Source organism: Maylandia zebra, linkage group LG10 (assembly GCF_041146795.1).
Source record: "Maylandia zebra isolate NMK-2024a linkage group LG10, Mzebra_GT3a, whole genome shotgun sequence".
Classification (NCBI taxonomy): domain Eukaryota; kingdom Metazoa; phylum Chordata; class Actinopteri; order Cichliformes; family Cichlidae; genus Maylandia; species Maylandia zebra.
Genome location: NC_135176.1, coordinates 29,855,963 through 29,883,836, shown reverse-complemented (window position 1 = coordinate 29,883,836; position 27,874 = coordinate 29,855,963). Strand labels below are relative to the sequence as shown.

Sequence of the window (27,874 nt, the reverse complement as noted above, 5' to 3'; positions counted from 1 at the left end):
AGAGGAATGTTTCCAGCACCTTATTGAATCTGTGCCACAAAGAATAATCGTAATCCAGTAAGACAGGCTGCTGCAACCCCACACTCTACCACAGAAGCTCCGCCCTCCTGCTGCTCCAGTGTGTGTTCATGATGGGCAGCCAATCATAAGAAAGCTTAAAGGGAAGAGAAGGAAAAGAGATAAAACAGTTTGATTCAGGAAGTCGATGCACAGTGAGGCTGCTCCAAGGCCCTGTATAAAATATATGAGGATTATTGTCAACTGTGAATAAAGCAATGAAGGTTTAGTAAAGAGCACATAGAAGCAACTAGGTTTTTTGTGTCCAAGCCAAATCAGACTTTAAAGGTTTTACTCATCAAGTGTGGAGAGGTCTAATGTTAGTATGACAAAGTCTGTCATTTGAGGCAACATGAGGCATAAACAGGAGATCAATCTATGTGGCAAACAATCAAGGAGCATCAATAGAACCGTCCAGCAGTCACACACAAGGAAATAAAAAAAGTGGGGAATCCAGGAAGACCTGAATTACTTTACTACAGTGAATACAAGATGATCTGCCATCCGAGGAAAAGACATCCGTGGGTAAATACACTGAGGAGACCAATGACTAACTGGGCGCAGGTGTGACAGCCTAAACCCAGCTGAAACTAATGAGGAGGGGCGAACGATAACAGAATAAAACAGAACACTTTCAAGTAAAATGACATCAACCCAATATCACACCATTATTCTGCTTTTACAAGTGATAATCATTAAACGGCATAAGAGAAGTGCAATAAAGTTGTTTTTTTAAATTATGATCTGATGTTTTATAAAAGTACTATGAGGATAGGTAATAATATCTGGATTTATTATAACAAGTCCAGACTTGACCTGAGTAAGCTCCTTAACATCTCCCCATTTGTGTGTTTGTAGGTAACAGAGATGTGTTGGCCAGCCCAGGCTCCTATTTCTTTTTATCCAACAGCGCCGGTCAGGGTGACGAGTGGCTGAAGAGCCTTAACAAGGGTGTCTGGATCCCTTTCACGGGTACATATATTCATTGGCTTTATTTCTCATTCTTCACTGGTACACAGCTTAAAAATATCCTGCTTTCATTTGGTTTTGCTCGATATATATGAAGGGTATCTGAGATTAAGGATTGAGATGTGTTGTTATACAAACACAACACTTTGGCGCTGTAAGCATCCCAGATACAGTTCATGCATGCATCCCTGCCTCCTCTTGCTCATGTTGTCAAATTGACTCTATGCGACTAGAGCTATGTGATGTGCAAGGTCACCTACAAGTCTTACCTAACACTGTAAAGTCTTATTATTGTTTATGATTTGAAGACTCTTCAGAGAGAGCACTCAGTAAATCTTTCCCTCTTGCAGGGGTCTTTGGTCAGCGCCTGGAGGAAACGGTGCTGTATGAGCGGCGTTATGGGGTGCGTTTGGTTCCTCTGGTGGTGGAGCAATGCGTGACCTTCATTCGAGAGCGAGGTCTGCATGAAGTGGGCTTGTTTCGCCAGCCTGGACGGGCCAGTTTAGTCAAAGAGCTGCAGGAGGCTTTCGATTCAGGAGAGAGGCCATCCTTCGATAGGTAAAGTTCCTCTCTGAATGTTCCCTTTGCTTTTCTTCTGATCTGCTCTCTTAAGATAAAACGTTTTATCTGCAGTAACACAGACGTCCACACGGTGGCATCACTGCTGAAGCTCTACCTCAGACAGCTGCCTGAACCGCTGGTTCCTTACAGCCACTACCAGGACTTCCTGCTCTGTGGCCAAAAGCTGTCAAGTGACCGCACACTGGTAACTGCACACTGCACCATCAAGCAGTTTGTTTGATTAAAAGCAGCTTCGCCCCTCTGGAAATCTGCACTCTTATTTTAGCCTTCAGTGGTTTAACATGTCACCTTGATGCATTGCTCTCCTTTTTCTTTTAGGGTTTGAGGGAGTTAAGAATTCTTCTTCATGAGTTACCAGTTGCAAACTTCAACCTGCTCAACTTTATCTGCCAGTAAGACCACCCCTTAATAATAATAATAGTAAAGTAAGAATAATAGTCAAACCGAATGAGTGTTTTTTTGATTAGTCTTGTCATGGGTACTGGAAATGTGTGTGTGTTTGTGCAGGTTTCTGACTGAGGTCCACAGTTACTCCTGCACCAACAAGATGAGTGTCCAGAATTTGGCCACCGTGTTTGGACCAAACATCCTCCGAGCCAAAGCTGAAGACCCACAAAGCATCGTGGGAGGTAAACAGGACATGAACACTTGTGCCATCTATAGATTTTATTTTAAAGGCAGACACAGCCTCCAAGTCTGAAAAGAGAGTAAATGCAGAAATGCCATAAACCGTCATGATTTTTATTGGCCACAAGGGGGTGACTCTACTACTCATGTCATGGGTATGACCTTGATGATTGACCTGAAGATGAGTTTCTCACTAGTCACTTATTTCAGATATTCTTTAGTACAGCATGAAGCTCATTTTTAAAAGTTATGGTCCCATATTTAGAGTTAAATGGATGATAAAGCAGGGTAAGCTTTAGGGTGTGTCTTCTTTGTGACTGACAAGCAGAGATGGGCAGTAACGCGTTACTTTTTTCAAGTAATGAGTAAAGTAAGGGATTACTATTGCAAAAACGGTAATTAGATTACCGCTACTTTCCCGTAGGAACGCTGCATTACTGCGTTACTAAAACCGTGATTTTTTTTTTTGCAAGAATGTCTCATGACAGTGACGTAAGCAAGTGCGACGTTCGTGACAACAGCTGTGTGCAGATCAACAATGGATAATATATCGAGTGCAGCGTTTAAAGCGTGGAAGTACTGACCTTACTTTAAGTTTGATTCCATAAAAAGTGACAAAAACGTTAGTGTCCGTTGTGCGTGGGAAGAAAACTTCTTTTTACAGCGAAAAACCCCCTAAACTTCCAAGCAAGCACCGAGTGCGCAACTACGTAATGGGAAATGCACAGAGAAACTCGCGGATTCGTCCACTTACCGCTGCGGCACACCTGCACCAGGGTAAACCTCCGCCTACCCCACTCCTGGTTTACAGGTGAAAATAGAGCAACAGTACCACTGAGTCTTTGATTTTATTTATTTTCTGCTGTGTTTTACTTGCATCTATTTGAAAGAGTGAGTGTAAACACAAAAAAATATTTTATTTTATGTGCTGGATTGGGCAGAAAATAGATTTACATATTAAACAAATTTCTTCCAGTCAGAGAATGTTGCATATAATTAAATTTTTGCTTGATGCATAAAGTTAAAAGATTAAAACTAATAAAACAAGTTTTAAAAAAGGAGACTTTTCCATTTGATTACATTTTGTATGATGGATTATGCAGAAAAAGTAGAATTGAGCCGAAAGATCTATCGCTTTATCACCTCTTCAGGTTGTAAATCGTGTTTTTAAAAAGTAACTAAGTAATTAATTACTTTTGAAAATAAGTAATCAGTAAAGTAATGGGATTACTTTTTTGGGGAAGTAATCAGTAATTAGTTACTGATTACTTTTTTCAAGTAACTTGACCAACACTGCTGACAAGTCACTTTCAAAACACCAAAAAGCCAGAATATACACTGTGGAGTAGCTTTAATAAATATCTTTATAAATATCTATATATATTGTATTGTGTGTATTTTTATGTATTCCTCTCATTGATACATAGCTATTTTGATCGATACTTTTGATAGCTCTTTTAATTACTAGTATTTTTGTGTGTATGTGAGTTTTTAAGCCACTTTTATCAGTTGCCGTTGGTTGATAGTCACCAAAATAAATGTTGTTGAATCTTTCTACAATCACAAATAAAGAATCTTAACATTAATCTTAATATGTACGGTATGCCAAGGTTTAAATGATGATGTCATCGTTTAGAAGTGTAATTCACAAATTAGTCAGCTGCATGACTCCCTGTTTGCTTAGCTGTGATGCTATTATGCTCCATGTGCTGCAGCCAGTGCTTCTTTCTTTCTTAAGTTAATATTAGAACACAGTGAGCAGCATACACACCCGACTAGCCTGATATAATAGTGGTCATCTGATTGGTCTGACTGCAGTGAATTTTCTAAGGTTGTGAACACAAGCAGCGAGGTCTAATGAGAATATCTGTCTGTGCTCTAGGTGCAGCGCTGGTCCAGGTGTTAATGTTAGAGCTGATCACAGAACACGAGTCTCTGTTTGCAAAAATTTCTCCACCCATCTATGCCCGCCCAACTAGAAGTTCACATGGATCTCCAAGCGCTCTGAAGCAGCCTCATCTCCACCCGTTTCCCTGCCCTCGCCAGCTGTCTTTGCCTCTCATAGCGGAGCGTTTCAGGGAGACGGGACAGCCTGCTGCAGACGCAGAGAGCTCCAGGTAAAACTGACCTGCTCTAACAACTTCACCATCAGCTAACAATCGCAATGTGGAAACCTCACAACTCAAAACTTACACTGTCTCTGGGTGCTCTGGGTACCAAGTCAGTACTCACAAATAGGTCCTAATGTAAGGATTAGTAATATGTCGATAGACACAAATTTTAATGACAGAAGACATCTAGGGAGAAGCTACACCACAAAAACAAAGGCCAGGGAAGAGGAAAAACACACACACACACACTCATACACACACAAGGCATTACTCAAGGACAACATTTACACAGAGGGCGAAGGACTGACACTTCCCACGAATGGAAAACAGATGACACCACTGGCCGAGTGAGAGGAGAAAACACAATTTACAGGGAGGAGGAAGAGATAGGACAAAGCTCAGAGGGAGAAAGGAGCAAGACACAATTCACTTAGCAAAGAAAAATATGAGGACACATTTCAGATACAGAAGATACAGGAGGATGGAGAGAAGGGCGGAGCTCACACAGACCCAAAGAGGTAAAATAGAGAAAGGCAGGGCTGTGACTGTCAGACAACAAATGGCAGCTAAGAGAGGACATGAATCTCCAGATCCAAATCTAAAAGGTCTGGAATGAGACAACAACAAACAAACAAGAGACAGGTTTGTGCACAGCTGTAAACAATAGAGATCATGGCCAACTCATGCTCACTGTCAACATGTCAACTTTGTCAGTAGCCACTGGCCTCAGATTGTGACGCGCTGGGTATTTCAGCCTAAACCTAGCCAAACCAAAGTAGGAGCAACTTAAAGTGCAATAAATAGGTGTAAAGAGGGCTCAACAATTTGGCTTCTGGTTCTTTTTTGTGGAATTCTGTAGTTTTGTTGTTCCTTATTAAAATCAGTGCCTCAGAAAATGATGATATTTGGGTATACCTTGATTATTATTGTAGGGTCTCTAGCTTACAATATAAAGCATCTTGAGGTGGCTGTTGTTGTGATTTGGTGCTAAATAAATAAAATTAAATACAATTAAAATATGACGAGACCGGGTTTCTAACCAAGCATCAACTTATGATGTCTTGGGAATGAGAATATGTGGCTTCACCCACACCTCACCTGCTTGCCATAGGTACCTGTCCTCTTCTGTTTTCCTCCAGACTCTTCTATCTAAGCCTTGCTCATGTGCTTCCTGTGCAAGAGATGGATCCCAGATAATCATCCCCAGTCTTTGTGTCTATCCCAACAACCTGTTCTTCCTTCACATCTTTACTTGCATTCTTTCATTGTCACTTGATGTCATTAAAACTTTTAAAGTTTGCAAGAAAAATGATTTCAGCTGCAAGAATGTGCCTCAACTTCAAATTCTAACTTTTTGTTGTTGTTGTCTAGCTGTGCCTTCTCAGCTGCTGCCAAATCAGACTTGTCTTCCGGTCCGAAAAGGAATCTCGGACATCGCTACACCTCCTCCCACCCGGGGAACTGTTTCTACCCCACACCCTCCTCCAGTCAGCCCACTCAGCACCACTCTGACAGACATAACGTCGACTGTCACCAACATAACACTCACCAAATAGCACCCAGTGGAAATGTTCAAGCCTCTGAAACCAGCTTCCAGGTGCCAGAAAATTCTAAGCCCAGACCAGAGCTCATGGGCTGGACCAAAGTTTGGCCAGGCCCAGGAGAGGCCAGCTCTGCTTTCTGGAGCTCTGCTGGTGCTGAGGAAGAGGGTGCAGTGCCAGAAACAGCCAGTGGGGGCAGCAGTGAGGGTCAGGAGGAGAGCACCCCTTCCGCCTATGACAATCTGAGCAAAGTGTCTCTACACCCACCAATGATGGATGTCACTGATGGACATTTGAAAATGAACTCTTCCGGAGGCCACATTGGAACTGGTGAAGATGAGGCAGAGCTTGAAGAAGTGCAGCGCACGAGGGATTCCTCTTCATGGTCTTCCTGCGAGGTTTTACCATTGGATGAAAGCAGTGATGATGTCGGTGTAGTTAGTCCAGTCAGAAATGGAGGGTTGCCTTCAAATCAGGAAGCAGAGAAGGAAAACAGTGACAAAGACGATCATGAAGATAGCAACGAGGATGATGATGAAAACAGTGATAACGACCATGACGACCACACCCACCACCCAAACTCTCCAGCCTCGGGTTCAGTACGCAGTGGCAGCCCTCTTAGTACAGGCAGCTCAGATGTCTTCCTTCCCTCAGGTTCTCCTGATCTCCAGGGGGCTGAAGATCATCTACAACCCAGGGACACCCACTCACTCCTGGATGAGCTGCGGCAAAGGATGGCCCAGCAGAAGTCTGAGTACCAGACCAGGATACAGAGGTGAGACACCTTCAGTGTATTCAATTCAGTTTATCTATATAGTGCCAAATCATGTTGCCTGAAAGCACTTTAAGATGAAGAGCCAACAATAATGGAAATCACAACAATCAGACAACCACCTATGAGAAAGCACTCGTCGACAGTGGCAAGGAAAAACTCCCTTGTAACAGAATCAGCATAAATGATCCTATATAATGTGTGGCGTGCCACCAGTGTTTGCTTAAAGCCTTCACCACGTTTTATGGTGTCTCTGCAGGTTGGAGCGCTGCAATGACGTCCTTGAGAGGCAGGTTGCAGTCCTGCGGGCCAGCCTGGAGCAGCAGAAGCGCAGCCAAAGTGTTGCTGAAATCAAGATTCGCAAGATGGAGCGAGCCAAAGCAGACGCCGACCGCCGAAACACCAAACTGCAGAGAGACATGGAGCTGTTTTTCCAGATGTATGGAGATATCAGGAGAAGTGAAGAAGACAAAAAAGGGAGAGTAGGAGGGAGTATCTGAAGATGTGTATTGACAGATCTGGATAAGCCTGCAATGGAGGGCACTAAACAGTGTGAAAGGAGGAGGGGGAGAAAGACGCTCTCAGCATGGACGTCGACCTTCTCCAAGTTGAAAACGTCACAGATGACCCACACATCTGAGATGCTTGGATTACGATGTGTTATGACCACATGTCAGAGAATTCCAGCTTTGTTCACTTTTTGTGTCCATGTAGTAGAGGGAACACTAATGCTGGTCTTCTCTAAAACTATGCTTAGGTGGACTGCTCGATCTATCGCTGCCCAGTTACTCGACTTTCTTCTTGGATTTTCAGGCTGCTGCAGAGTCACAGATACACCTCAGAGATATTCTAACACGAGCTTCCTGACGTGGATTATGACCTGACATATGAGGAATATGTCAGGATATTCAGAAAGACAGAACTCAGGTGACCAGATCCCAACAAACAAATGTAGGACAAAGACTGTTTGTGTGGAACAATGTGGGACGCATAATCTAAAATTTTGATATTGATTTGACTTTCCCAGCGTTTCCTGCTGAGTAAACAGTAACCATAAAGAGAAGCTAAAGTGGTTTTTCAGTGATCATCTCTAGGTTGTTGTTGGCATGCATCCATAAACCACATAGATCTTTTTGAACAAGCTCACATGCACTTTCATATTTTTCATCCTACAAAATTAAAAAACCTTTCCCCAAAATGTCTTTCATCAAAGTGAGCCGGTATCAACTTTGTTGTCCTAAATGGAAAGACTGGTTTGAAATAACATTTGTTTCACAGGTCAAATCATCAGAGCAGTCTGGGTTACTTTGTAAAGATCTCTGAGTCAGGTGGACCAACACTGGCTGACAGACTGTTTTACGTCATGTACGGACTGGATGTGGTTAAACATGACTTCTGTTTTTTAGGGAACTAGACTGACACACGCTGCAGGAAATCTCTGAGGCTCGAGATGCACTGCAACAGAAGCAGAGGGGAAATGTTTTTCTTTCTACAGTGTAGTGTGCCAAATAACTTGAAGACTGCATGATGATGCATTTCCAAATAACAATAAAAAAAAAAACTTGTTAAAATAAAAACTTGATTTTTTTTTTCTTTGTTGCCCGTCAGTCAGCCACAGACTTTCTATAAAAGGAAGATGTAGCACTTCTTCAGAACTTTAAAGATGTCAACTGAAACAGAGTGGATGTTAACTGAACCTAAACCCAAACCTTAGATGGGTTACAAGTTGGCATCCTAACATCCACCAGCTAACAAAAAGCACCAACAACAGCTGTATATAAAAGACCGTAGTTGTTTCTGGATCTATAAAAATTAAGCTAAATTAAATTCATAGTTATAAAACCGGAGACCACTATAACTGTAAATGGATCTATAATTGCAATAAACACTGTTGTTGAGTGTATCGTCTCAATCAGGAGTTTAAAGTCTGCAAAATGTTCATTTTAGAAATTATGGTAACATTTAGAGCTTAAAAGCACGATAAAGCAGAATGTGGGAGATAAACAACTATTAAGTGATGTCACTGTGCGTATATAACTGTTTTTATTTTAGATATAAAATGAACAGATAAATGTAACTGTTCTGGCAGGAGGGTCCGTTTAAAATGTTTGACGAAACAGATTTTAAACACACACAATGAACACTTGACTCCTGTGTGGCTGATGAGAGTTTAACATTTATTCAGGAAATCCAGGAAAACTTCTTTGAACCATTAATTGGTAAAAAACAAAACAAAAAACCAAACAAACATTACTTCAGTCACTACTACAGAGTCACACGTACATACAGAGGAGGTTCGGTTCTGATGCTTCGGTCTGGAGGAAGATTCAAAGGGTCACACTTTAAACACAAAGCACTTGTGAACATAAAAATAACAGCAAAAAAACAAAAAAATAGCTACACATCTAACAACAGTGTGGCGTTTGCTTTTGTGTCCAGGGTTGTTCACACAGGACCAAAAGGAAACAACATGTGACTAAACACCACAGCAGAGTTACAGGTGGCAGATGACATGGACTTTGAACTTTCCACTTCATGAAATCGTCCACTGCTGTGTTACAAAACACGCCAAATCTATTCCCAACAAAGGGACCGTTTCCACTTCATAACAAGAGTGCATCATCAGTAACTCCAACCAGGATCTACCTTTTCATTTAGCGGTGGAACTACAGCGCCCAGTATTTTCTAAGAAGCATAGCATGCATCATCCTGCAGAGACTTTGCATATAACATCGATAATTACCAGTAAGCTAGCATTGTAGGACCACTAAGAGAAGTAAAATAAAACCTTGCATTACATTTACTTCCTTGTATATTAAGGCCTTTTAGAGATGAAGAACATTTGTTTGCACACTGTTGCAACTGGGGAGAACACCCCCCCCCAACAAAAAAAACTGCCAAAAGCAGAAAGAGCATCGGTGAAGGTTTCTGCAGGATGCTCACTGGGCACACATCAGCTAATAAGCACTAACTACAAACAGGAATTCTTCCCATCGTTTAGCTTTTCTTCCTAAATTTACTAAGATAGTTTTTTTCTCATACCCAAAAAGGGAATAAAATCTTTTGCAAAAGAGGAAGTGGAAAAAAAACAAGCAAACTTCAATCTATACATTAAATATCCCACAAAACAAAACAAAAACCATTTTCTGCAAAAGAAATAACTGGAACGTTTGAGGAGCCTGACAATTTTCCTGAGACAAAACTTGTTACAATATAATTAGAGAATCGTTGTCTGTTTATTTTGTCTGATACTGAACTGCACCCGAGAAATTTATTATTTATTCATCCCAAAATGGAAGAAAAATATTTTAGTGACAGGCAGAACATATCAGAGGAAGCTTTAGCATCGTTACCCTGGAGGGCTGCGTGACAGCAGAGGGTCTGGGGTTGAGTTAGAAGTTATGATGAGGATAAAGTGCGTTAGTATATGATACTTATAAACTTGGATCGCAACCATCTTCAGTTTCAGCTTCAGCTTCACCAACATAAGCTCCTCACTTCATTGTGGGGTGATTCATGCTGACCTGGTTGGTCAATGCGTTTGATTTTACATCCAAGAAACACTGAATATGCATCACGGTTTTCTTTTTTGTTTTTCAAATGTATATACCATGTTTGTTTTTAAATGGGAAAGATGGTGGACAGCACAGTGGTTATCTTAAGTGGTTAGAGCTGCTGTTAAAAGGTCCCATGAAATAGTTTAAGTTCCACAGTTGATATTTCAAAAATATTTACATAAAGCTGCTCACCCCCAAATCTATGGAGGAATGGGAAAAGTCATTACCAGCATAATTTCAGGTCAGAGACGTTTAAGCCTTTGGATAACGGGGGGGGGAAAGATCTAAATTGAAACATGATTGCAAGAGTTCTTCTCTGGCAGGTCAGATGATAATCAGTCAGTTAGTCAGATTTACTGGTTCACTTTTATTTTGAGGCAAAACCACAAGCTTGGATTAACTGACCAAAAACCAGATTATTACAGTAATTAAAGGTCAAACGTGATTAGGAGGTCTGTCTGTAAATTGTGATGTTTGACCGTCAGTTTGGGTGCTTAGCTTACAGCTCAGCCACCCTGCCACCTAAATTAGACTAAGTGGAGGTTTGTTTACAACGTTCTCCATCAAACTCCTGTGTGGCAAATAGTGTTGCACTTGCAGATCCAAGGCAGGTAACTTGGTGGGTTAAATTATGGCTTAACGACAGAAATTTATACAGGACTGTTTAGGCAGTGCAAAATCTGTTGGATTTATATTTGGAAGAGTAACCGGACCTCGTTAATAACCTAAATACGGTAACATTTGAAAAGATTTGGACTTAAAAAAAGAAAACAAGGAGAACTGGAATACACTGAACTAAGCACGAGGACGTCATCATTTCATGGGACCTGTGGTGTCTGTGCGTCAGGCAGCTTGCGTTCTCAGAAGCCGGAGGGCGTCAGGATGTTCATATCTCTCGGTTTGAGCTTGTGTGTTCGGGTTCCATGCCGCCGACCCTCCACCGTGGGAATCTCCATTGTTGGTGGAGACACCTTCTGAATGGAAGCGCTGTCGGCCAGTCGAGCCTGCGTCTTCATCACCTCCATCGGGGTCGGCTTCTGAGCGCCACGGTACGCCTGCAGAGCAAAGCCTGCTGGGAAAAAAAGATGATAATACAACTTGCAAGAGGCTCAGAAGGTGGTTGATATAAAGTGACAATATTTTTAAAAATTAAAAAATAAAAATCAATACATTTTAAACATTTTACAACATGTGTCCATAAATAACGGTTTCTTTTTAAATTATTATCTCTTTGAATTCATTGTCAGAGCCAATTAATAAAAATAAATAATTCCCATTATAACACAGACACACAACCCACACCACCAAAACCCCCAAAATAAAACAAACACACCCAAAACTACTTCTCCATCTTCAAGAAAACCCCCTCAGCCTAATTTAATCTCTTACCCCCCCCCCCCCCCCAAAAAAAACAAAAAATAACAATAGTAGTAATAATAATAATAATAATAAAGAATCTGATTCTCCCACCACACTATAAATATAAAGCAGCTGTCTGTTTTTTTGTTTTTTTTAACAAACTCTATAAAAGTTGTGAAATTCTGAAAGAAACGTCTTTTGAAAGAAAAAAAATTCTTTAAGCTGTAAAAAATCTCATTCACTCAGGTCCCTGCAAACATTACTTTTCTCGGGTTACCTACCGAAAGTCATCCTGGGAAGAAGATTTTAAAAGTCTCTGATTCAAACTGAACATCCCACATGTAAAGACCTAAACGCAGTTTCTCAAAAGTCATCGGTGAGCTGTAGTTTTATATCAATGCGATGAAGAAATCTCAGCTCGCCATTGCTAAAAGTCAATGACTGATCAGTCTCTCAGTGTTGTGAGCCCTGAATGTTGTTCAGTGTTTACTGTCAGTCTGAAGTTCATTCAATCACCCATTAACCCCACTCCTGGACTGAACTGGTCATATGGGCCTTTGTTCTTCCATAGTGAGGGGTTATTTTAGTTTCTTACCGCAGCGCTTCATGTTTGTACTCTTTATTTTGTTTATTGAATTGAACACGTCTCATGGGAATTCTGAGGAGAACCTTTTTCGAGTTTTGTTTACACAAGACAAGCAAACAGTCAAGTCATTTCCACAGGCTTCAAACTGAGGCTGTGCTGTTACCTGCAGTTGTGGAGTCTGATCCCAGGTCAGAGGTCGACTTATGGACAGGTGGTCGCGGTCCGAAGACACCCCATCGTTCCACTACACCTCCTCCTCCTCCTCCCCCGACGTCTACTCCAGCCATGTCCAAACTGCTGTTGGAGGAGGAGGCAATACTGAGCTCTGAACTCGAACTGCCGAACCAGCCTCTTCACAAACACACAAAGTGTAAACACGGTTAGGTTTTTAGCATTTATCACATTGTTGGGTTTAGATGGGCAGGCTGATAACCTGAGGACACTGAGTGTAAGTGTGTGGTTGTACCTGCGCTGTGATTTAGGGGAGCTGTGTGGTGTGTTGGATGGAGTGGAGTGGGCGGAGGAGCTCTGGCGCTCTTCCTTGGCCTCCATGCTCTGGATCTGGAGTTTCTACAATAGAAATAACAAAACACACTGTAAACCTTTGACCTCTGTGAAAATGTAACAGTTACTTTACTCACTTTGAAACAAACATGCTTCTTGCAGGGCAAATGCTTTTATTTGTATTGTATTTATTTTTATACCAGGGACAACACATAAATAACACTGCATTTAAACAAAAATGCAACCGACACAGTATATGTAGGACTTCTAGCCACAGCTAATTTGCAGACTATGACCCTGGTTAGGCTTTTTAAGGATTTGTAATAACAAGCAACTAAGGCAGAACACCCTGAAGCACGGGAAATTGAAGAGAAAGAGGAAGTGTTTGAAACAGCAGTTCCTCCAAAGGCAACGTCAGGTCATCATTGGATCCTTGCTAAATCCAGAATCAATATTTAAAATCCTCCTCCTCACATATAAGTACTTGAATAATCCTTCCCCATCTTATCTTAAAGACCTTGTAGTACAGCATCACTCCAACAGAGCACTTCTCTACAGTGTTTAAAAGTAGAATGGGAGGCAGAGCCTTCAGCTATTAGGCCTTCTATTCTGAGGAAACGGCTCCCAGTTTAATTTGGGAAACAAACACCGTCTCTACTTTTAAGATAAGGCTTTTGTTAAAGCATATAGTTGGGGCTGGATCCAGTGACCCTGAATCCTGTCTTAGTGACGCTGCAATAGGTCTAGGCTGAAAGAGGTTTCCCATGATGCACTTCACTCGCCTCTTTCACTCACTAAGTGTTTATACACCTCTCTGCATTTAATGATTAGTGATTATTAATTTCCACCTCACTCCTACAGTGTCACTTTTGTCCCGTCTTCCTCCCATCATTCCCAACTGGTCGTGGCAGATTGCTGCCACTCTCCGAGCTTGGTTCTGCAGGAGTTTTTTTCCTGTTAAAAGGGAGTTTTTCCTTCCCACTGTTGCCAACTGCTTGCTCATAGTGGGTTGTCTGATTGTTGAGGTTGTCCTCTCTGTTATTGTAACAATATAAAGCACCTTGAGGTGACTGTTGTTTTAATGTGGCATTATATATATATAAAAAAAAAAATTAAATAGAAGTTTCTTCCAAATATTATGGTCTCCTGCACGTGTGCACGCGCATTGGCTTCCTTTGTTAGTTTTCGGTTCCCTGCTGGGTATCATCTATGTGCAGTCTATTGTAATATCATTCTAAAAACAGCTGGAGCCCTTTGATAATAAACTCCCACTAAAACAGTAGAACTGGTGAGCCAAACAAGAATTAAATGATACAGCCTAAAACCAGTAACAACAGGTGCAGCAGCTTACTTCTGATGATCACGAATGGAGCATTGGATACGGCCATAAATGATTTTTTTTTGGTTTAATGCATATTTGCTGATGACTGGCACTGGTCTTTTCTCAGTGGGAATTTATGGATTCTGTTCCACATTGCACATTTAATTGGTGGAAACAGTTATGCGAGCAATCTCGTTAGCCATCAACCAGGTTGGTGGCATAAAGTAAAAATTCAATTCAAGGCTGATTTAGCAACCATGAGAAATAATCAGCTGCATTTTGGGTGCACACGGAATACACGTGTGTCTGACCTGGATTGTTTCGGGCACGCGATGGTGATGTCTCGTTTCCTCAGCAGTGAGGCCTTTGTGGGGTGTGTAGCCGGTGTCAGAGAGCCCTGCCGTCTGCTCAAACTTATATACGCTATCCTGAGTTTGCTCTGAAACAGAGAAAAGCAGTTTGATTCTAATGTGAATGCATTTTCATGCACAATTATTATAAATTCAAACAATGAGTAAACAAGCTACTTTGTACCAGAACTTTTTCTGTAAGTTTGCACATTTTCTTCTTCCAAATTAATCCTAAAGTATTTAATTAAATTACATTGTCTGTACCACTTCGTCCAGTCCATGATGTAAAATTATTTCTGCTATAGTATTTGATCAAACTTGTCAAGAACACTCACTCAGATAAATGCACCCTTAATACAGAATATCATCATTAACAGGAGTAACATACTGTTGATGAGAGAATTCATGATGATGGAAGAAGCCTTGGTTTTCACCACAGCTTGTGGTCTAGAGGCTCCAGTGTCCTGCGCTGCAGACTGACTCGCATCACTCTCATCCTCCTGGTGAGAAAACATCATCAGCACCCACGCACTGAAAATACGGGCAGTTTAATAGTAAAGCAGCGTGTGTCACCTCAGCCAGGTGTGTGAACTTCCTTTCGGGTATGATTGGTCGTTTCCACAGGTTGTTGATACTGATGTCATGAGGCGGTGTGGACATGGGGGCCTCCAGATTATCGTCATAGCTGATGGCACGCCGGGTCATTCCGACAGGAAGCTTCATCCCACCCATCCCAGATCCCTCGATGGCTGCAAACACAAAAAATAATCCCAATGGGGACTAAACACCAGCTCTCCCTCGTCTAGTGCAGTCTCCAAAATCATTCTGAGATGCGTTTTAGCAGGATTTCCCACATTCACTGCTTGAGATTGTGGTTCAATCTTCATATTGTGTCAGACTGTAGCCCTGAAGCTTACCTACAGGTTCATGACAATGCATGTCCCCTACATGGTCAGTTCAGACATAAGCTGACCTTTTACCTGCTCAGAACACGTCGTGTTAGACTGTGCAGTTGTGGAAACGCCACAGCTAATTATCTATCATGTACCCTGCCTTCTGCCCTCTCCACCATGCCTAAAACACATGGATTATTTAAAATACTATAAATATTGCTAAGGCAGAAAATCCTGCTGTGTGAGAAAAGACACCTGTGGATACACCCTGACCCAATTCTCCCAATCCCCCCCCCCAAAAAAACCCAAACAAAAAACAAACCCAAAAAACATGTTTGGTATATAAACCTTAGAACAGTGCGTATTTATAGGTTTTCTAATGTTTACATCATATTGATTGACTGTTGAGAAATATCTGCTACTGCTGGAAGTTCCAGTTTCAGGCAAATGTTGTGATAAGCATCTGTTTTGTTAATGTTCGTGTCAGGAACAATAATAAACCGTAGTACATACAGATATTAATAGTTGATGAACGTGTGTGATTCAGCGTGGGACTCACTATAAATGTGTTAACTTGAAATCTGCTCAGCTGCGTTTGGTGGGGAAGACAAAACAATGTGTGCAATCCTTTTATATGTGAACAGGAAAATGCTGAACTTTTTGCACATTAACATGCAACTGAGAATTAATCATACGGCATCCTGGCAGTTACCCTATTCACTTCATCCCAGTGATGTGAAATAAGTGGGGAAACTATTTTGGACCTACAGAAGTTACAGTCTATTACATCAATTTACTAATAAATCAGTATCTCAGTATATTTGTATATGTGTCTGTTCTTTGCCTACTTCGACAATCATTTAGCTTATCAGCTTCAGATAGAGAATGTGGTTGCCGAGGGGGGCTGAGCATGGTTGTTTGGATGAGCTGCTGTAAGCTGTTCTGTTACCAGAGATATCTGGAGAGCAACTGCTCAATGCACCACTCTGTGTGCAGGGCATTGACTCCCAAACTGTAGGGTGGGCGTGAAGCCACTGTGAGTGCCTTCATATGGACAATGAAGTGGAAAACATGGAAGTGAAACAAAGGCAAATTATTTGATCATTTTTTAATTCTCTCCCTGTAAGGATGAGAGATGCCAAAATTATGCAATTTTTCTCAGCAATATGCTGCAAAGACAAGCGTGCTGATTAGATATTCAACTTCATTTTATTCAATTAAGCATCTGTGAAGTATGGTTTGCTGCTACAAATCGAAGCTTAAAATATGCCACATTTCTCCCCAAGTTTCATTTATTCTGCATGACTCATTTATAAAAAATATCATGCTTTAAACTAAACTCTGTAGAAAAACAAAAACAACTCCTGATCTCTTAACCACAACTAAGAAACCATGACTGGCAACAGTCACATGCCAACAATTTGCATTGGGAGGAAAACTTGAACATATGCAAAAAATAAAATAATGAAACAAAGCTCAAAAACTGTATAAAGAGGAGAAAGTTACGAACGGGTTGTTAAAATGTAACTTTCAGGAGCAATGACGTCAGAAAGCCCGTCATTACCCGCAGCAATTTTCACACCTTAAAAAAAACGAAAAAAACAAACAAAAACAAAACACTTTCGTAAACATAGTTAATGTTTGCAAAGAAAAGGTAAAAAAGGTATAAACTCAAATCCATGTCCTCTCTTAAACCTGACCTTGTTGAATTAAATCCACCTGACACTTTTGCACTTAAGCAACAACTGAAAATTAAATTTAAAAGCATAATTTAAAATATATAAAGTCTAAAAATATTAAGCCAGCACTGACTTTTTGTTTTGACCCGGACCCAAATGACAGTCTCCCGTGTTAAAAAGGGTCCATTCATCCACCGCAGCCTGCTCCTTACACTGCTTCTCTTTATATCAGCTCACCTGACTTCTGAAGGCAAAACTTCAGAAGAACGCCCCCCACCCCACAAACATCAACCATGTGTTAGAAAGCTTTTTCAAGTTTTCCTTTTGGTAAAAAGCCTCGAAGATAATCATCTGTAACATGTTAAAAAAATAAATAAATAAAAGGGTTGTGTCATCTGTGGACACAAAATATTGCATTACACACCCACAATTACCACTTGCGACACTAGTTTTAACGTTTTTAAGGTTATGACATCTCAACTATGTGGCTGGTATGATATGTAGCGCTGATCCTGGAACAATATTAATCATCCAGTTGCAGGAACAACACAAACATGGGGAAATCCAGTATGTCATACTGGCACCATGAGAACTAAACCATAAACCTAAATGTAAGGCTAAGGGTAAGTCCAAAAAAAAAAAAACTTTTAACTTTGTCTAACTGACAAATGGCTTCATTCATGTTGCTTGGACAAAGCTTGTTCAACCACCTTTCAAGCAGGAAAAAAATGATTCATGTAGCCAACAACTGCAGGTGTCCTCTTATCAAAACAGCAACTTCATGATTGCCTGCATGTTACACATCTAGAGGAAATATACTTGTAGCTAGAAGTATTAAAACAAGGCTTACACTCTTCCCAAACAGGCAACAATACAATGAAATAAAAGCCTTATTCAGATGCTTCTACATAGCTGCAAGCGCACTATTCTTTCTGCATACATGAACAGAATGGCCCAAATCTAACAATGGAAAACTAGTCCTGACTGAAATTTGAATACTCCTGTCATAGGAATTACTCACCTGGTAAATCTCCAGAACCAGACATGGTTGGAGTAAAGATGAGGAACAAGTTAGACCAGAATAGGACCTAAAAAAGAAGAAAGGAGATTCAACATGTGTTTTTTCCATAAATATTTACCCCCCTCTGATTAAAACAGCAACTCATAAACAAAGAGTAGAACAGTGGTTGACAGGCTCCTACCTTCCCGTTTTGCTGCACTGGTGTAAACTAGGTGGTTTGGTGGGTTTTGTTATGATGGTTGGTGAGACACACAGAAACGCCTCTGGCAATGCATTGTGGGAGAGCAGCAAGGCCAGCAGAGCAACTACAGAGACACCAGAGTTCAAAAGGTCAGCTGTGAGAAATTTCAGTTTGAAGGCAAACCCTTGTTACACTAAATTAAGAGAGGTTGAACATCCTTCGTCGAATACGACAACAATACTTTATGAAACTGTAATGTTGTAAAAAATGTATTTTAAGGCATGAAAGAGCGCAAAACCAACTATAATCTCAAAGTGAAAGAGAAACATCTAGTGCTACCGAGAAAGATAGTGAAATGAATGAGCACAGACCATTATCCTGTTCTGTAACACTGACATAGCCACCGCTTGCCTGCAGGATTATTCCAGAGGATGATTGCAGACAGGCTGCATTACATAATCCCTGCTGCAGCAGCAAGGTGCATGCAACACCGGTAATGACCACTTCAAAATAAAAGCTTAGATTTGAATCAGGCACACGCTGAAGGTTTCCTTAAACACATATTTCCTACCACATGGAACAAAAACATGCACGCCATACCCTCCAACACTGTAAACACGACGGCTGGGAGGATGCAGAGGTGACTGACTGGTGATCTTGGAAATAAACAAACTGCGACCTCTTCCGGGACAATTTCTCAAACTATCATGCAGAAATTTATCTGTCTAAGAATTTCAATCACAGGGTGAATTAAAAGAAGCTTAAAGCAGATATATGGAGAAATCGTCACAGGGTTAGCCGTAATAAAGGCCACTGCCCCTGCACACGCAGAACTCCACTGAGGAAATTCGTATTTTATAGTCTAATGTTTTAAAGGTAACCGCCCCATGCCTGTACAATTGCTTTTGGGATAACATATTATCATGATTTTAAATTCAGAAGCTAATGAGCCAATAGCATGCCATGAGATTCCTGCACGCCGATAATGTGCAGGTCAAAGAGAATAGATAGGTCTATAACAATTTAGCACAGCTTCACTAAAACTGGTGCAGTTTGGCACGTTTTAAACCTTCCCGAATTTGAGAGTGGTTGTTACATATTCACAAAAAGCCTAGCACTGAGTTTTTCACGTTTACAAAACAAACCAAAACCTGCCGCATAGTTCAGTTATTTATTTTCTGAGTGGAGTCTGGCGGAACGAGATAGCGGAACCAGTCTGAGCTGGACAAAAAGACACAAAACAGCTGACGACTGACGGTATTTTAAAACGGTTTTATCAGCAAAGTTAGCATTGCTTTGTTTGCCTTTTCTTACCGGAGGTAATGACGGCTTCAAAGTGACGATTGAAATATGGATGACCCTCCAATGTCGACCAGCGCGCGAAGAGAACAACAGACTTGTTGGGTAGCAGCCATTATTGGGTTCGATAAATAACAGCCGCTTCCTTGACGGTTCCCTTTGCTTGTTCTCGCGCATTCTCATCTCATCGCGAGAATTGGCCATCACACGTGTGCCTTTCCGTACTTGAGAGGACACTGTCACAGTCATTGGGTGTAACGCAGTACCTGTAACAGTACCGGTAACTACAAATAAAAACAATTTCTACTTCAAAAATCTTTTTTTTCTTTGTTATGTTTTATTAAAATAACCTCTTATATTTAAATATTAGATCATGATCTAATATTTAATAATAAACTTTTTTTTAATATATTATCTCTAACAAATTAACGCCAATGCAATTGTGATTAAAAAAAAAAATAGCAAGAAAAAATAAAAATAGATGCAGCTTACTGGTAAGTTGTTATGGTGAGCTATTTTTAGAACAGGCCCGTGGGCGACTCATGTGGTCCTTGCGGGCGACCTGGTGCCCGCGGGCACCGTGTTGGTGACCCCTGATGTAAATGTTAATAAAAACACAGCTAATGAGTAAAAAATTGTTACAAAACTAATAATACTGCAAACACTTCTACACTCTGCCTTTGGTCAAATATAATTTTACAGCCGTGCTGAACATTTTATGCAACCAATTTCACATAAACAAAAACTAAGCAACATCTTATTGTCATGAGTTTATATATACTCACTGATTTACTAAAACCTGTGCTTACATTTGAACTTACATTATGTGTAATTGTTTTAGTTGTTCAGTGTTTGTCTGTAACATAAGTGAGTGTTTGTCTCCGCCTAGCGGCTGACTTGCATCATTTTAATGTCTAACTTCACTGGCTACCTGCATTTTCTTCAGGTACAGCCTATATAAAGTCCAACCTGACATACAACACATTAATGAAGGGAGAACACCTCTTCAGCATTTAGCACAGGTGTACAGGTAAAGTGTTTGGCGGTGTTGGAGGAGCATGCAGCACACATTCCCCGCACAGCCAAGATCAGGGCGTGGTGGTAACTCGTTTATTACAGGTTACAAACTATGTGGCCATTGAGACGAAGCGCAGTCAGTTTGAACTTTGTAGGTCGTGAGCAGCGTTTTCGCCCTGCGCCCTCCCACTTTGTGGCGCGCACACCAGGATTTGCATACAGAGGAGTAGAGCGCCCGCCTCCCTCAAGAGTTTGGTTTTCCTTTCCAAGCAGTACGTTTCTGACCAGACTTTGCTCGGCAGAGGTGGAAGTTAAACTCGGGTGGATCGACTCCTCCGCCCAGCCAGCGCTGACAGACCTGCTCTGTTTTATCCCGCTGTGCGTTTTCCCCACTTCAGCTGTCGCTCCGTCGGTTTTGTGACGTTCTGGGCCGATCCATCAAGATGTCTCAGATGAACAAGAAAACGATCACGACGACGACCAGCTTCAGGAATCTACAGGCCTCTCCGGAGCCGATGGTTACAAGGCTTGTCTCCCCCAGCCCTGTGTTCTCCGGGAGCTCCGTGTCGTCGGTGACACCGATGTCTCAGGTGTCTCAGGTGTCCGCGGTGCCGTACGCGGTAAACGGCGCAAGCTATGGGACGTTGCGGTACCTGGTCCCTGTGCAGCAGCAGCAGCAGCAGCAGTCCTTCGTCCTGATGCAGCAGCCTATGATGCAGCAGCCTGTGATGCAGCAGGTGGTGTCCCCGATGTACCTGCAGAATATGCAACAGCTGAGCATCAGCAACCAAAACGACTACATGTACCAGGATCTCAGCATGACAGAGGTGAGGTCATGCGCGCATTCAACCAGTATTCCCCCCACAACTCTTATTATTTAGTCAGTTCAAAAGTCTAAGAAATACTGGGAGTCAAACCAAAAAAGGAATATGGTTTACTGACAGCAACTAAGAATGAAGATTTCTTAAGATATGTTATTTGCAATACCCACAATAATCACCCACATTAAACTCTTCTTTGTTGGTGTGATGCAAAACACCACAGAGAGTTTCCAAAACATGAGATCCTTGCAGAAGCTTCATTAGAAATCAGATATCTTCAGGCAGCACTTTCAGGGATTTCTTTTTAATATAAAAATTACTTTTTTCCACCACTGCTTTTATATTACTTGTGTTTGTTTTCCATGTGTGTTTGAAATTAATCATCTGACATTTTAATGATCACTAAATAACTCATTATTGGTTAACACAACAAAACACACCTTTCAACTTTTCATGTATTTTGAAATGTATTTTCTTTGGACGCCTGGAATGTAAATGTGTCTCTAAAGCACATTCGGTTATCTTCTGTTATTTACATTAGATATAAATAAACTAGACATTTTTCATACTGTTATACTGTTATATGTTTGCATTTCCCCCAAAATAATTTATTTAACACAGTACAGTGGGCTACGTACTGACTGATTTCACTCACTAAAACTAAGCGTTTTACCCATTAGAGATAAAAACACAAGCATAAAATGCTAAATATGAGTATCAGTACAGATTTGGTGGTTTTGATGCAATCTACTAGATCTTGTGTTGGTGTAAATCAGTTTCTGCTCACACATGGCTGTTAAGCATCTTTAGATGGGTGATTGGTTTAAGTTGCAGTCAGCTATCAGAGCAGGGAGGCTGCTGTGTGCAGATAGTATGGGTCAGCCATCAGGAAAGCATTAGCCATGTAAGCATGTTCCTAATATGGCATCAGCTTCTCATTTCTCTCACTGTGCTGTAAATTTTCTCAAGGCTGAGGTGATGTTTGTGCAGTTGAAGACACTTTTTCTGATTTGCTGGCATGAAGGAGGAATTTATATTTTTACTATGTAAATATAAAATTGAGCCTTTCCCATTTAATACGGACGATCGTGGCTCAAAGAGTTGGCAGTTTGTCTTGTAACCGGAAGGTTGCGGGTTCGAGCCCCGGCTCGGACAGTCTCGGTCACCTATCACCTACTGGTGATGGCCAGAGGGGTCGATATGGCAGCCTCTGTCAGTCTGCCCCAGGGCAGCTGTGGCTACAACTGTAGCTTGCCTCCACCAGTGCGAGAGTGAATGAATAGTGGAATTGTAAAGCGCCTCGAGGGCCCTGAAAAGCGCTATATAAATGCAATCCATTATACTGCATATTAGTGATGGGAATTCTGGCTCTTTCGGCTTGGCTCACTAAAAAGAGCCGGCTCTAAGGGTCGTTTCGTTCGCGACCGACACATCACTACTGCATATGCTATTTTTTTTAAGTGGGGTTTAGCAGAGTGAAAATATGTCATGTGTATCGCTTCATTAGATTAAAAACAATATGCAGAGTAAAGTAAATATCCAGAATAAAGCCAGAAATCATTTAGTTGAAAATTCTTTAACATTATTTTATGTCTTTAAAGAAATGCATGAGTACATAAATACTTACTTGTATTACAGCAAGAACTTCTGTTAATTATATACAAACACAGAGAGCACAACCAATCGTTCACATTGAAGCTACACATGGAGGTCGTCGTACCGTGTCTGCAAAACATCTTCTAGAAGGGGGCTAGTAGACTTGTTGAATAACTGTTAGTAGTTGAGGTGGGGGTCTTTTCTTTAGATTTAGATACTCTGATTACAGTATTTAGTTTCCTTAACTGATTACCCAGTAAATTATTGCTGTGCTGAAAAGGCAGATAATGTATGACCCAGATGTTCAGGCTTCAGGCTCCTATTAATGCTCAGGTAAAGGCACTTTTTTCTGCTCTTAGCTCTTTATGAGGTCAGTTAGAAAGGAAAATAGTCATCTCAGGCACATGACTCTGGCTGTGAGAACAGCAGCACCATCCACTTGTAGTTAAAATCATCAGTTTGTAAGGTGAAGCCAATTAGAAGAAGCCACGGGCTAACTGATGAATAACTTTAATGGTGAAGTATACAAAGCTACTATAGTAGAGGTAAGAATAAAGTGCTTTAAATGTCTTGCATTATCTCCCCACATTTATTCAAGGATTAAGGAACTTTTGCCAGCTTGGCTCATTGCCAGTAAAACAAACAGCCTAGAGCTCGGTCGCTGGCAAAATACGATATGGCATCATTAGCAGTACGTCCTCATGATCACTACCAAGTGTGCTCTAGGTCTCTTGAGTTTTGCCACCTGAGTACACTCAGCCTGAGCTCCGATTTCTCTGAATCTTAATCTTCCTTGATCATTTGTTGATTTACGAGACACCGGTGTGGTCCTCCAATTCCCAAAGTCTTGCCAGCGAACATTTCCCTGCTCCAGTAATTGCTTCCTGAATATGTTGGCCTCTGTGCCTGCAATGGTTTACACAAGGTTTCTGCTGCAGGCTGAAAACATTTGAATTATATCAGCTTTCTACATTTTTATCTGCCTCTTTAATGATGATTTTATTTCATATATCTAGCGTCAAGTGCAGCAGAATTGAAAAACTTCCTCTGCGTCTTTTTTTACTTTGGCTACTTACAATTTCAGGCTCATTCTGCTGCTTAAGCCACTGCATTGAAAGCTAAGTGCTCACACCGTGTGTGATAAAGAAGTGCTGCCACACCCCGTCTGACTGCTGAGGCGGCACGCCCTGACTTTTGAAGACTCATTTATTGTTCCACCTGATGGGATCTACATCTGCTCAAGTAGACTCTGGTGATCGAGTGTTTAACTTCGTCTTTCGTTTTTTTAATTATTGAAGGAGCTGAAGCTGATTTGTTGTGCCAGTAACTTACAGGACTTTCACTTTAGAAAAAGCTGCCATGCTCTATAGTTAGCTCTTAATGACTGGAGGCTGTGCATGTAGTATAGTAATGTAGTAGTACTACATGCTGTATTTGACCGTTTATCATTTTTATGTTACTCTTGGCACTCGTTTGCATTGTTTATAGTTCAAGTAATCATCAAAGGTGTTTGTTAACCCTTTATTGACCAAGATTCATAAAGGCCTCAAATACCTATTTTTTATCTTGGCTATAAAATTGTAAAAAGATTAAAATCTCATCATTCAGGAAAGTAAGGGAATAGAAGCAGACATAGTAAATCTAGGCAGAGGGGATTCGTTCTGTCTGTGTTCAGACAACAATACCTTCTGAATGTCTTGCGCTGTCATTATACACTGATTATTCCCATACAGCCTTCTTTCTTAAACTGTTTAATTTTGTCTCTGTTGGAAACGGTAATGAAGTTGCAGTCATTTAAAGAGGACTTGTAAAATGGGCTTGCTAGCAGGCCCATGGTAGATAAAGGGTTAAACATCATTTTTGAAACAGTTCGTTGTCCAGACGTCTCACTTTAATAGGACTGACTGATTAGGAATGGGAATTCGAGTAACTTACAAGAGCATCCTGGAGAATTGCACACAACATATCACAATTCAATGCCTCAGTGGGCAAGAAAGGAAAAAATAAGAGCCACAAAGTAGGGATTCTCATGGGTAAAGCATGTTTCATTTAAAATACAACATCTGGCGCTGGTGTATTGGTGTACCGATTTGTTTTCTGATTTTTAAAGCATTGCAAAACTTTTAATTGGCGTGTGCATCCGTGTATACTTTTATTATCAATAGATTCATGGGGAAAAATAGCTGAGCATTTCAGATTTCTACTGTGTCTTAGCTGCAAACCTCATGACCCATGGACCGCTTTTTGTCTAATTCACAGCTTGTTTGCCTCATTGGAATGTATTTTGATTTTTACTGGCTCGGATTCAATTTTTGGTTTTGTTAATGCCTTCAGAGTGAAAAAAAAACAAGTGTCAACAATTCTCACAATGTCAGGAAGCCCTTTTTTAAAATTTCTAAAGCATACAAGGCTAAAGCAGCTGTATTCAAATTTCTGGCATGTTGTTGCTGGGCAGACGCCCTCAAATGGGAAATAATAAGCTTTCTAATTTTTCCAAGTTGCACTTAACTTCCCAATGAGCTCCATTTATTTTGCACTGTTATTTATTAGTGCTCTGAACTGGATATCCTGAAGGTCATGATACAAAATCACAAATTCAGATTTATTTAAACACACTGTATGTTGGACATAGAGTTTGTATACCATGTAATTATTTATTTGAAGAGTACAAGGAAGAACCTGGGAAACGAATAAGTAAAATGGGGTTGAGTGTTGTAGGACAGTGAGGCCATGTTTGGGTCTAACAGAGCAAGATTCATGTTACTAACGGGCCTCAGCTTCTGACTGCTCTGATGGCTCAGTTTCAGATTCAGTTTTTTCTACTAGTGGATTCATATTGCATCACAGAGTGGTGCAGCTTGTTTCAAACAGGGCTTCTCAAAGCCCAGTATAAGATAAATGATGATTATTTTGATGGGGTTCAATGGGTTTTATGGGTGTCCCAAGGACTGAGGTCTCTTGTAGTTCTCTTTATGTCTGACAGTCTCTTCTTTCTTCTCTCCCTCTTTTGCCAACTGTTTCAGAGCACCAGCAGGAAGTCTTCATCTGTGTTCAGCCATTCAACCAGTCCTATCAAGAGCCCTGCGACAAGTGTTGAGGAGGAGGTAAGGACCTCACATTCACCCAGTCACAAAAGCCTCCTTACTGGGTACAAAATGCTCTATAAAGCAGAAGTCTCTGTACTGCCTAAGCATTAGCTCATCACCAGGGATGGGTTTTTCACGATTCCGATTCCATTTTCGATTCTGTTTAACGATTCGATTCTTTATCGATTCTTTTTTTAAAAAGGAGAACACTAAGGTCGATTAGCTTAGAACTTTGTTTTATATCTTCTCTTTGAACAAGATAGAAATTTAGAGGTAACATGGCCTTACAAACCCAGCAGTGAGATCTTAAGAGATCCACAGCCTACGGCTCTTCAATGGGTGTCACAGGGTCCCCAGGAAAAAAATTGTAAATGTAAAATAATAAAATAAATATTCTTCTGTAGCAATAACAAAGTATAACATAAATTATTCTGTAGCAATTACACAAGAATATCCAGTAATGTCCCTGCCTACAATTAAACACATTCACTTACCGAAAATCGAGGGCATCTGCTGTGGCAACCTTTGACCACAAACTTAGACACTGCTCGGTGACATTCGTCTATCCTGGCCTGAAAGGAGACGCTACCGGTAGACTGCAGCGAGAACTGCCAGCATCTGAGCCAGACTCTGTCTGTCTCTCTCATCATAGTCACCTAAATGCACAGTAATGGCAGGTTTTGTAATAAGGCAGATCGCGCTAACATAATATGCACTGTTAGTTGATTATTTACCTGCCGCATTAATGGGAGAGGACGTGCGAACGTTACCGCTGCTGCTGGGTTGGATTTCACGAGTCTGGAGCGAATTAAAAACATGACATTCATTTAAGGTCATCGTGTGTTTTGTGAGCAAATTCTTTTGCATATTCGTAGTGTTTCCTCCCTTAAATGAAATATCTACTTTGCAAGTATTGCAAGTTGCCCTGTTGTCATCCGTTCTCGTAAAGTATAACCAAACTTTTGAGCCTTTGAGCCGCTTAGCAACATGTTTCCTGCCAGGTAAATGACGCTCCGCAACGTGGTGACGTCATTCGGGGCGACTGGAATCAACAAGGGAATCGTTTGCAAAAATGGCAAACAATTCCAAGGAATTGGAACAGTGGGAACCGGTTCTCAACAAGAACCAGTTTTCGATACCCATCCCTACTCATCACTGATTTTAAAGCTACAAGAGCACAAGCTTCAAATCTATTTAAAGTATATTTAGTTTGTTTCATGGTGTTAAGATGAACGAAAAGTGCAAATAATGATAAGAATAATATTTGAAAAAAGTCAGCAGCAATAGGAATACAGGTCGAAACTCCACCAACAGACATTTCATGTCAGTGATGAACACATCATTAGGCAAATGAGACTGTAGCTTGTTATAACAAGTCAGAGGTGGGTCCATTGTCTGACAGTGTCATTTCAAGATTAAAAAGAAAAACTTAGAGAGAAGAGGTTTTGCACCACACCACAGTCTAGTTCAACAGGTTCATGCTGCAAGCATTCAAGAGCAAGGAAACCCCCAAACTGTGTTTGACATGTAAACGCAAAGGATGGACTGCATTACAGTTATATACAAATTAAATCAACAGTAATTCAACATAAATGTGAAGTTGTGAGGCAGAGAGTGACTGGACAGTTAAAACGTTTAAATCTATCTTTTGTTTCTGCCGCATTTCAGCGAATATTTAAACATGTACATTAGTTGTGTGGTTAGAAACATGCTGCACATTGATGTCTAATCACCGAAAGACTGTTTGCTTGTACCTGAGCATCAGCACTGATGCAACAAAAAAATAATCAAAATTTAAACCCAAAAGACAAGACTTCAACTTGTTATGAATCAAATTATGAATTTGATAATCTGAACACAGAAAAATCTGATCATAGTCCAATATTTTTGATACAACAATTGTTGGTTTCTGTCTGTAGTTACAGACACTTTGAAGTCAAAGCTG

The 27,874-nt window shown here is 40.8% G+C and overlaps 3 protein-coding genes across 5 annotated transcripts in view; 2 read left to right on the top strand and 1 right to left on the bottom strand.

Annotated features, from left to right (window-relative positions):
- Window positions 1–721: 721 nt before the first annotated feature.
- LOC101466621 (rho GTPase-activating protein 24) lies at window positions 722–8,196 on the top strand. The gene is made up of 9 exons (XM_012919140.3): window positions 722–832; window positions 916–1,029; window positions 1,377–1,584; window positions 1,660–1,792; window positions 1,927–2,000; window positions 2,116–2,237; window positions 4,118–4,352; window positions 5,718–6,662; window positions 6,919–8,196. Exons 1-9 carry the CDS (start codon window positions 805–807, stop codon window positions 7,157–7,159), a joined length of 2,100 nt encoding a protein of 699 aa, XP_012774594.2. The 5' UTR covers window positions 722–804; the 3' UTR covers window positions 7,160–8,196.
- A 619-nt stretch (window positions 8,197–8,815) lies between these two features.
- LOC101474571 (putative monooxygenase p33MONOX) lies at window positions 8,816–19,584 on the bottom strand. 2 transcript variants are annotated; one of them, XM_014413609.3, is made up of 9 exons: window positions 19,425–19,584; window positions 18,111–18,234; window positions 17,930–17,996; window positions 14,910–15,085; window positions 14,725–14,836; window positions 14,298–14,425; window positions 12,628–12,731; window positions 12,325–12,512; window positions 8,816–11,288 (listed from the first exon to the last, which is right to left on the bottom strand). In XM_014413609.3, exons 3-9 carry the CDS (start codon window positions 17,952–17,954, stop codon window positions 11,077–11,079), a joined length of 945 nt encoding a protein of 314 aa, XP_014269095.1. In that variant the 5' UTR covers window positions 17,955–17,996; window positions 18,111–18,234; window positions 19,425–19,584; the 3' UTR covers window positions 8,816–11,076. The 2 variants fall into 2 exon arrangements, with proteins under 2 accessions (XP_014269095.1, XP_004551196.1); XM_004551139.3 differs by having other exon boundaries at window positions 8,816–11,285.
- Window positions 19,585–20,645: 1,061 nt separating this feature from the next.
- pof1b (POF1B actin binding protein) overlaps window positions 20,646–27,874 on the top strand; it is a 37,550-nt gene continuing 30,321 nt past the window's right edge. Inside the window, exons 1-2 of one of the 2 annotated variants that reach the window (XM_004551140.6) lie at window positions 20,646–21,253; window positions 25,867–25,947. In XM_004551140.6, the coding sequence (XP_004551197.2) occupies window positions 20,870–21,253; window positions 25,867–25,947 (465 nt within the window). In that variant the 5' untranslated portion in view covers window positions 20,646–20,869. The remainder of the gene's footprint in view (window positions 21,254–25,866; window positions 25,948–27,874) is intronic. The other variant, XM_004551141.6, reaches the window with a different exon arrangement.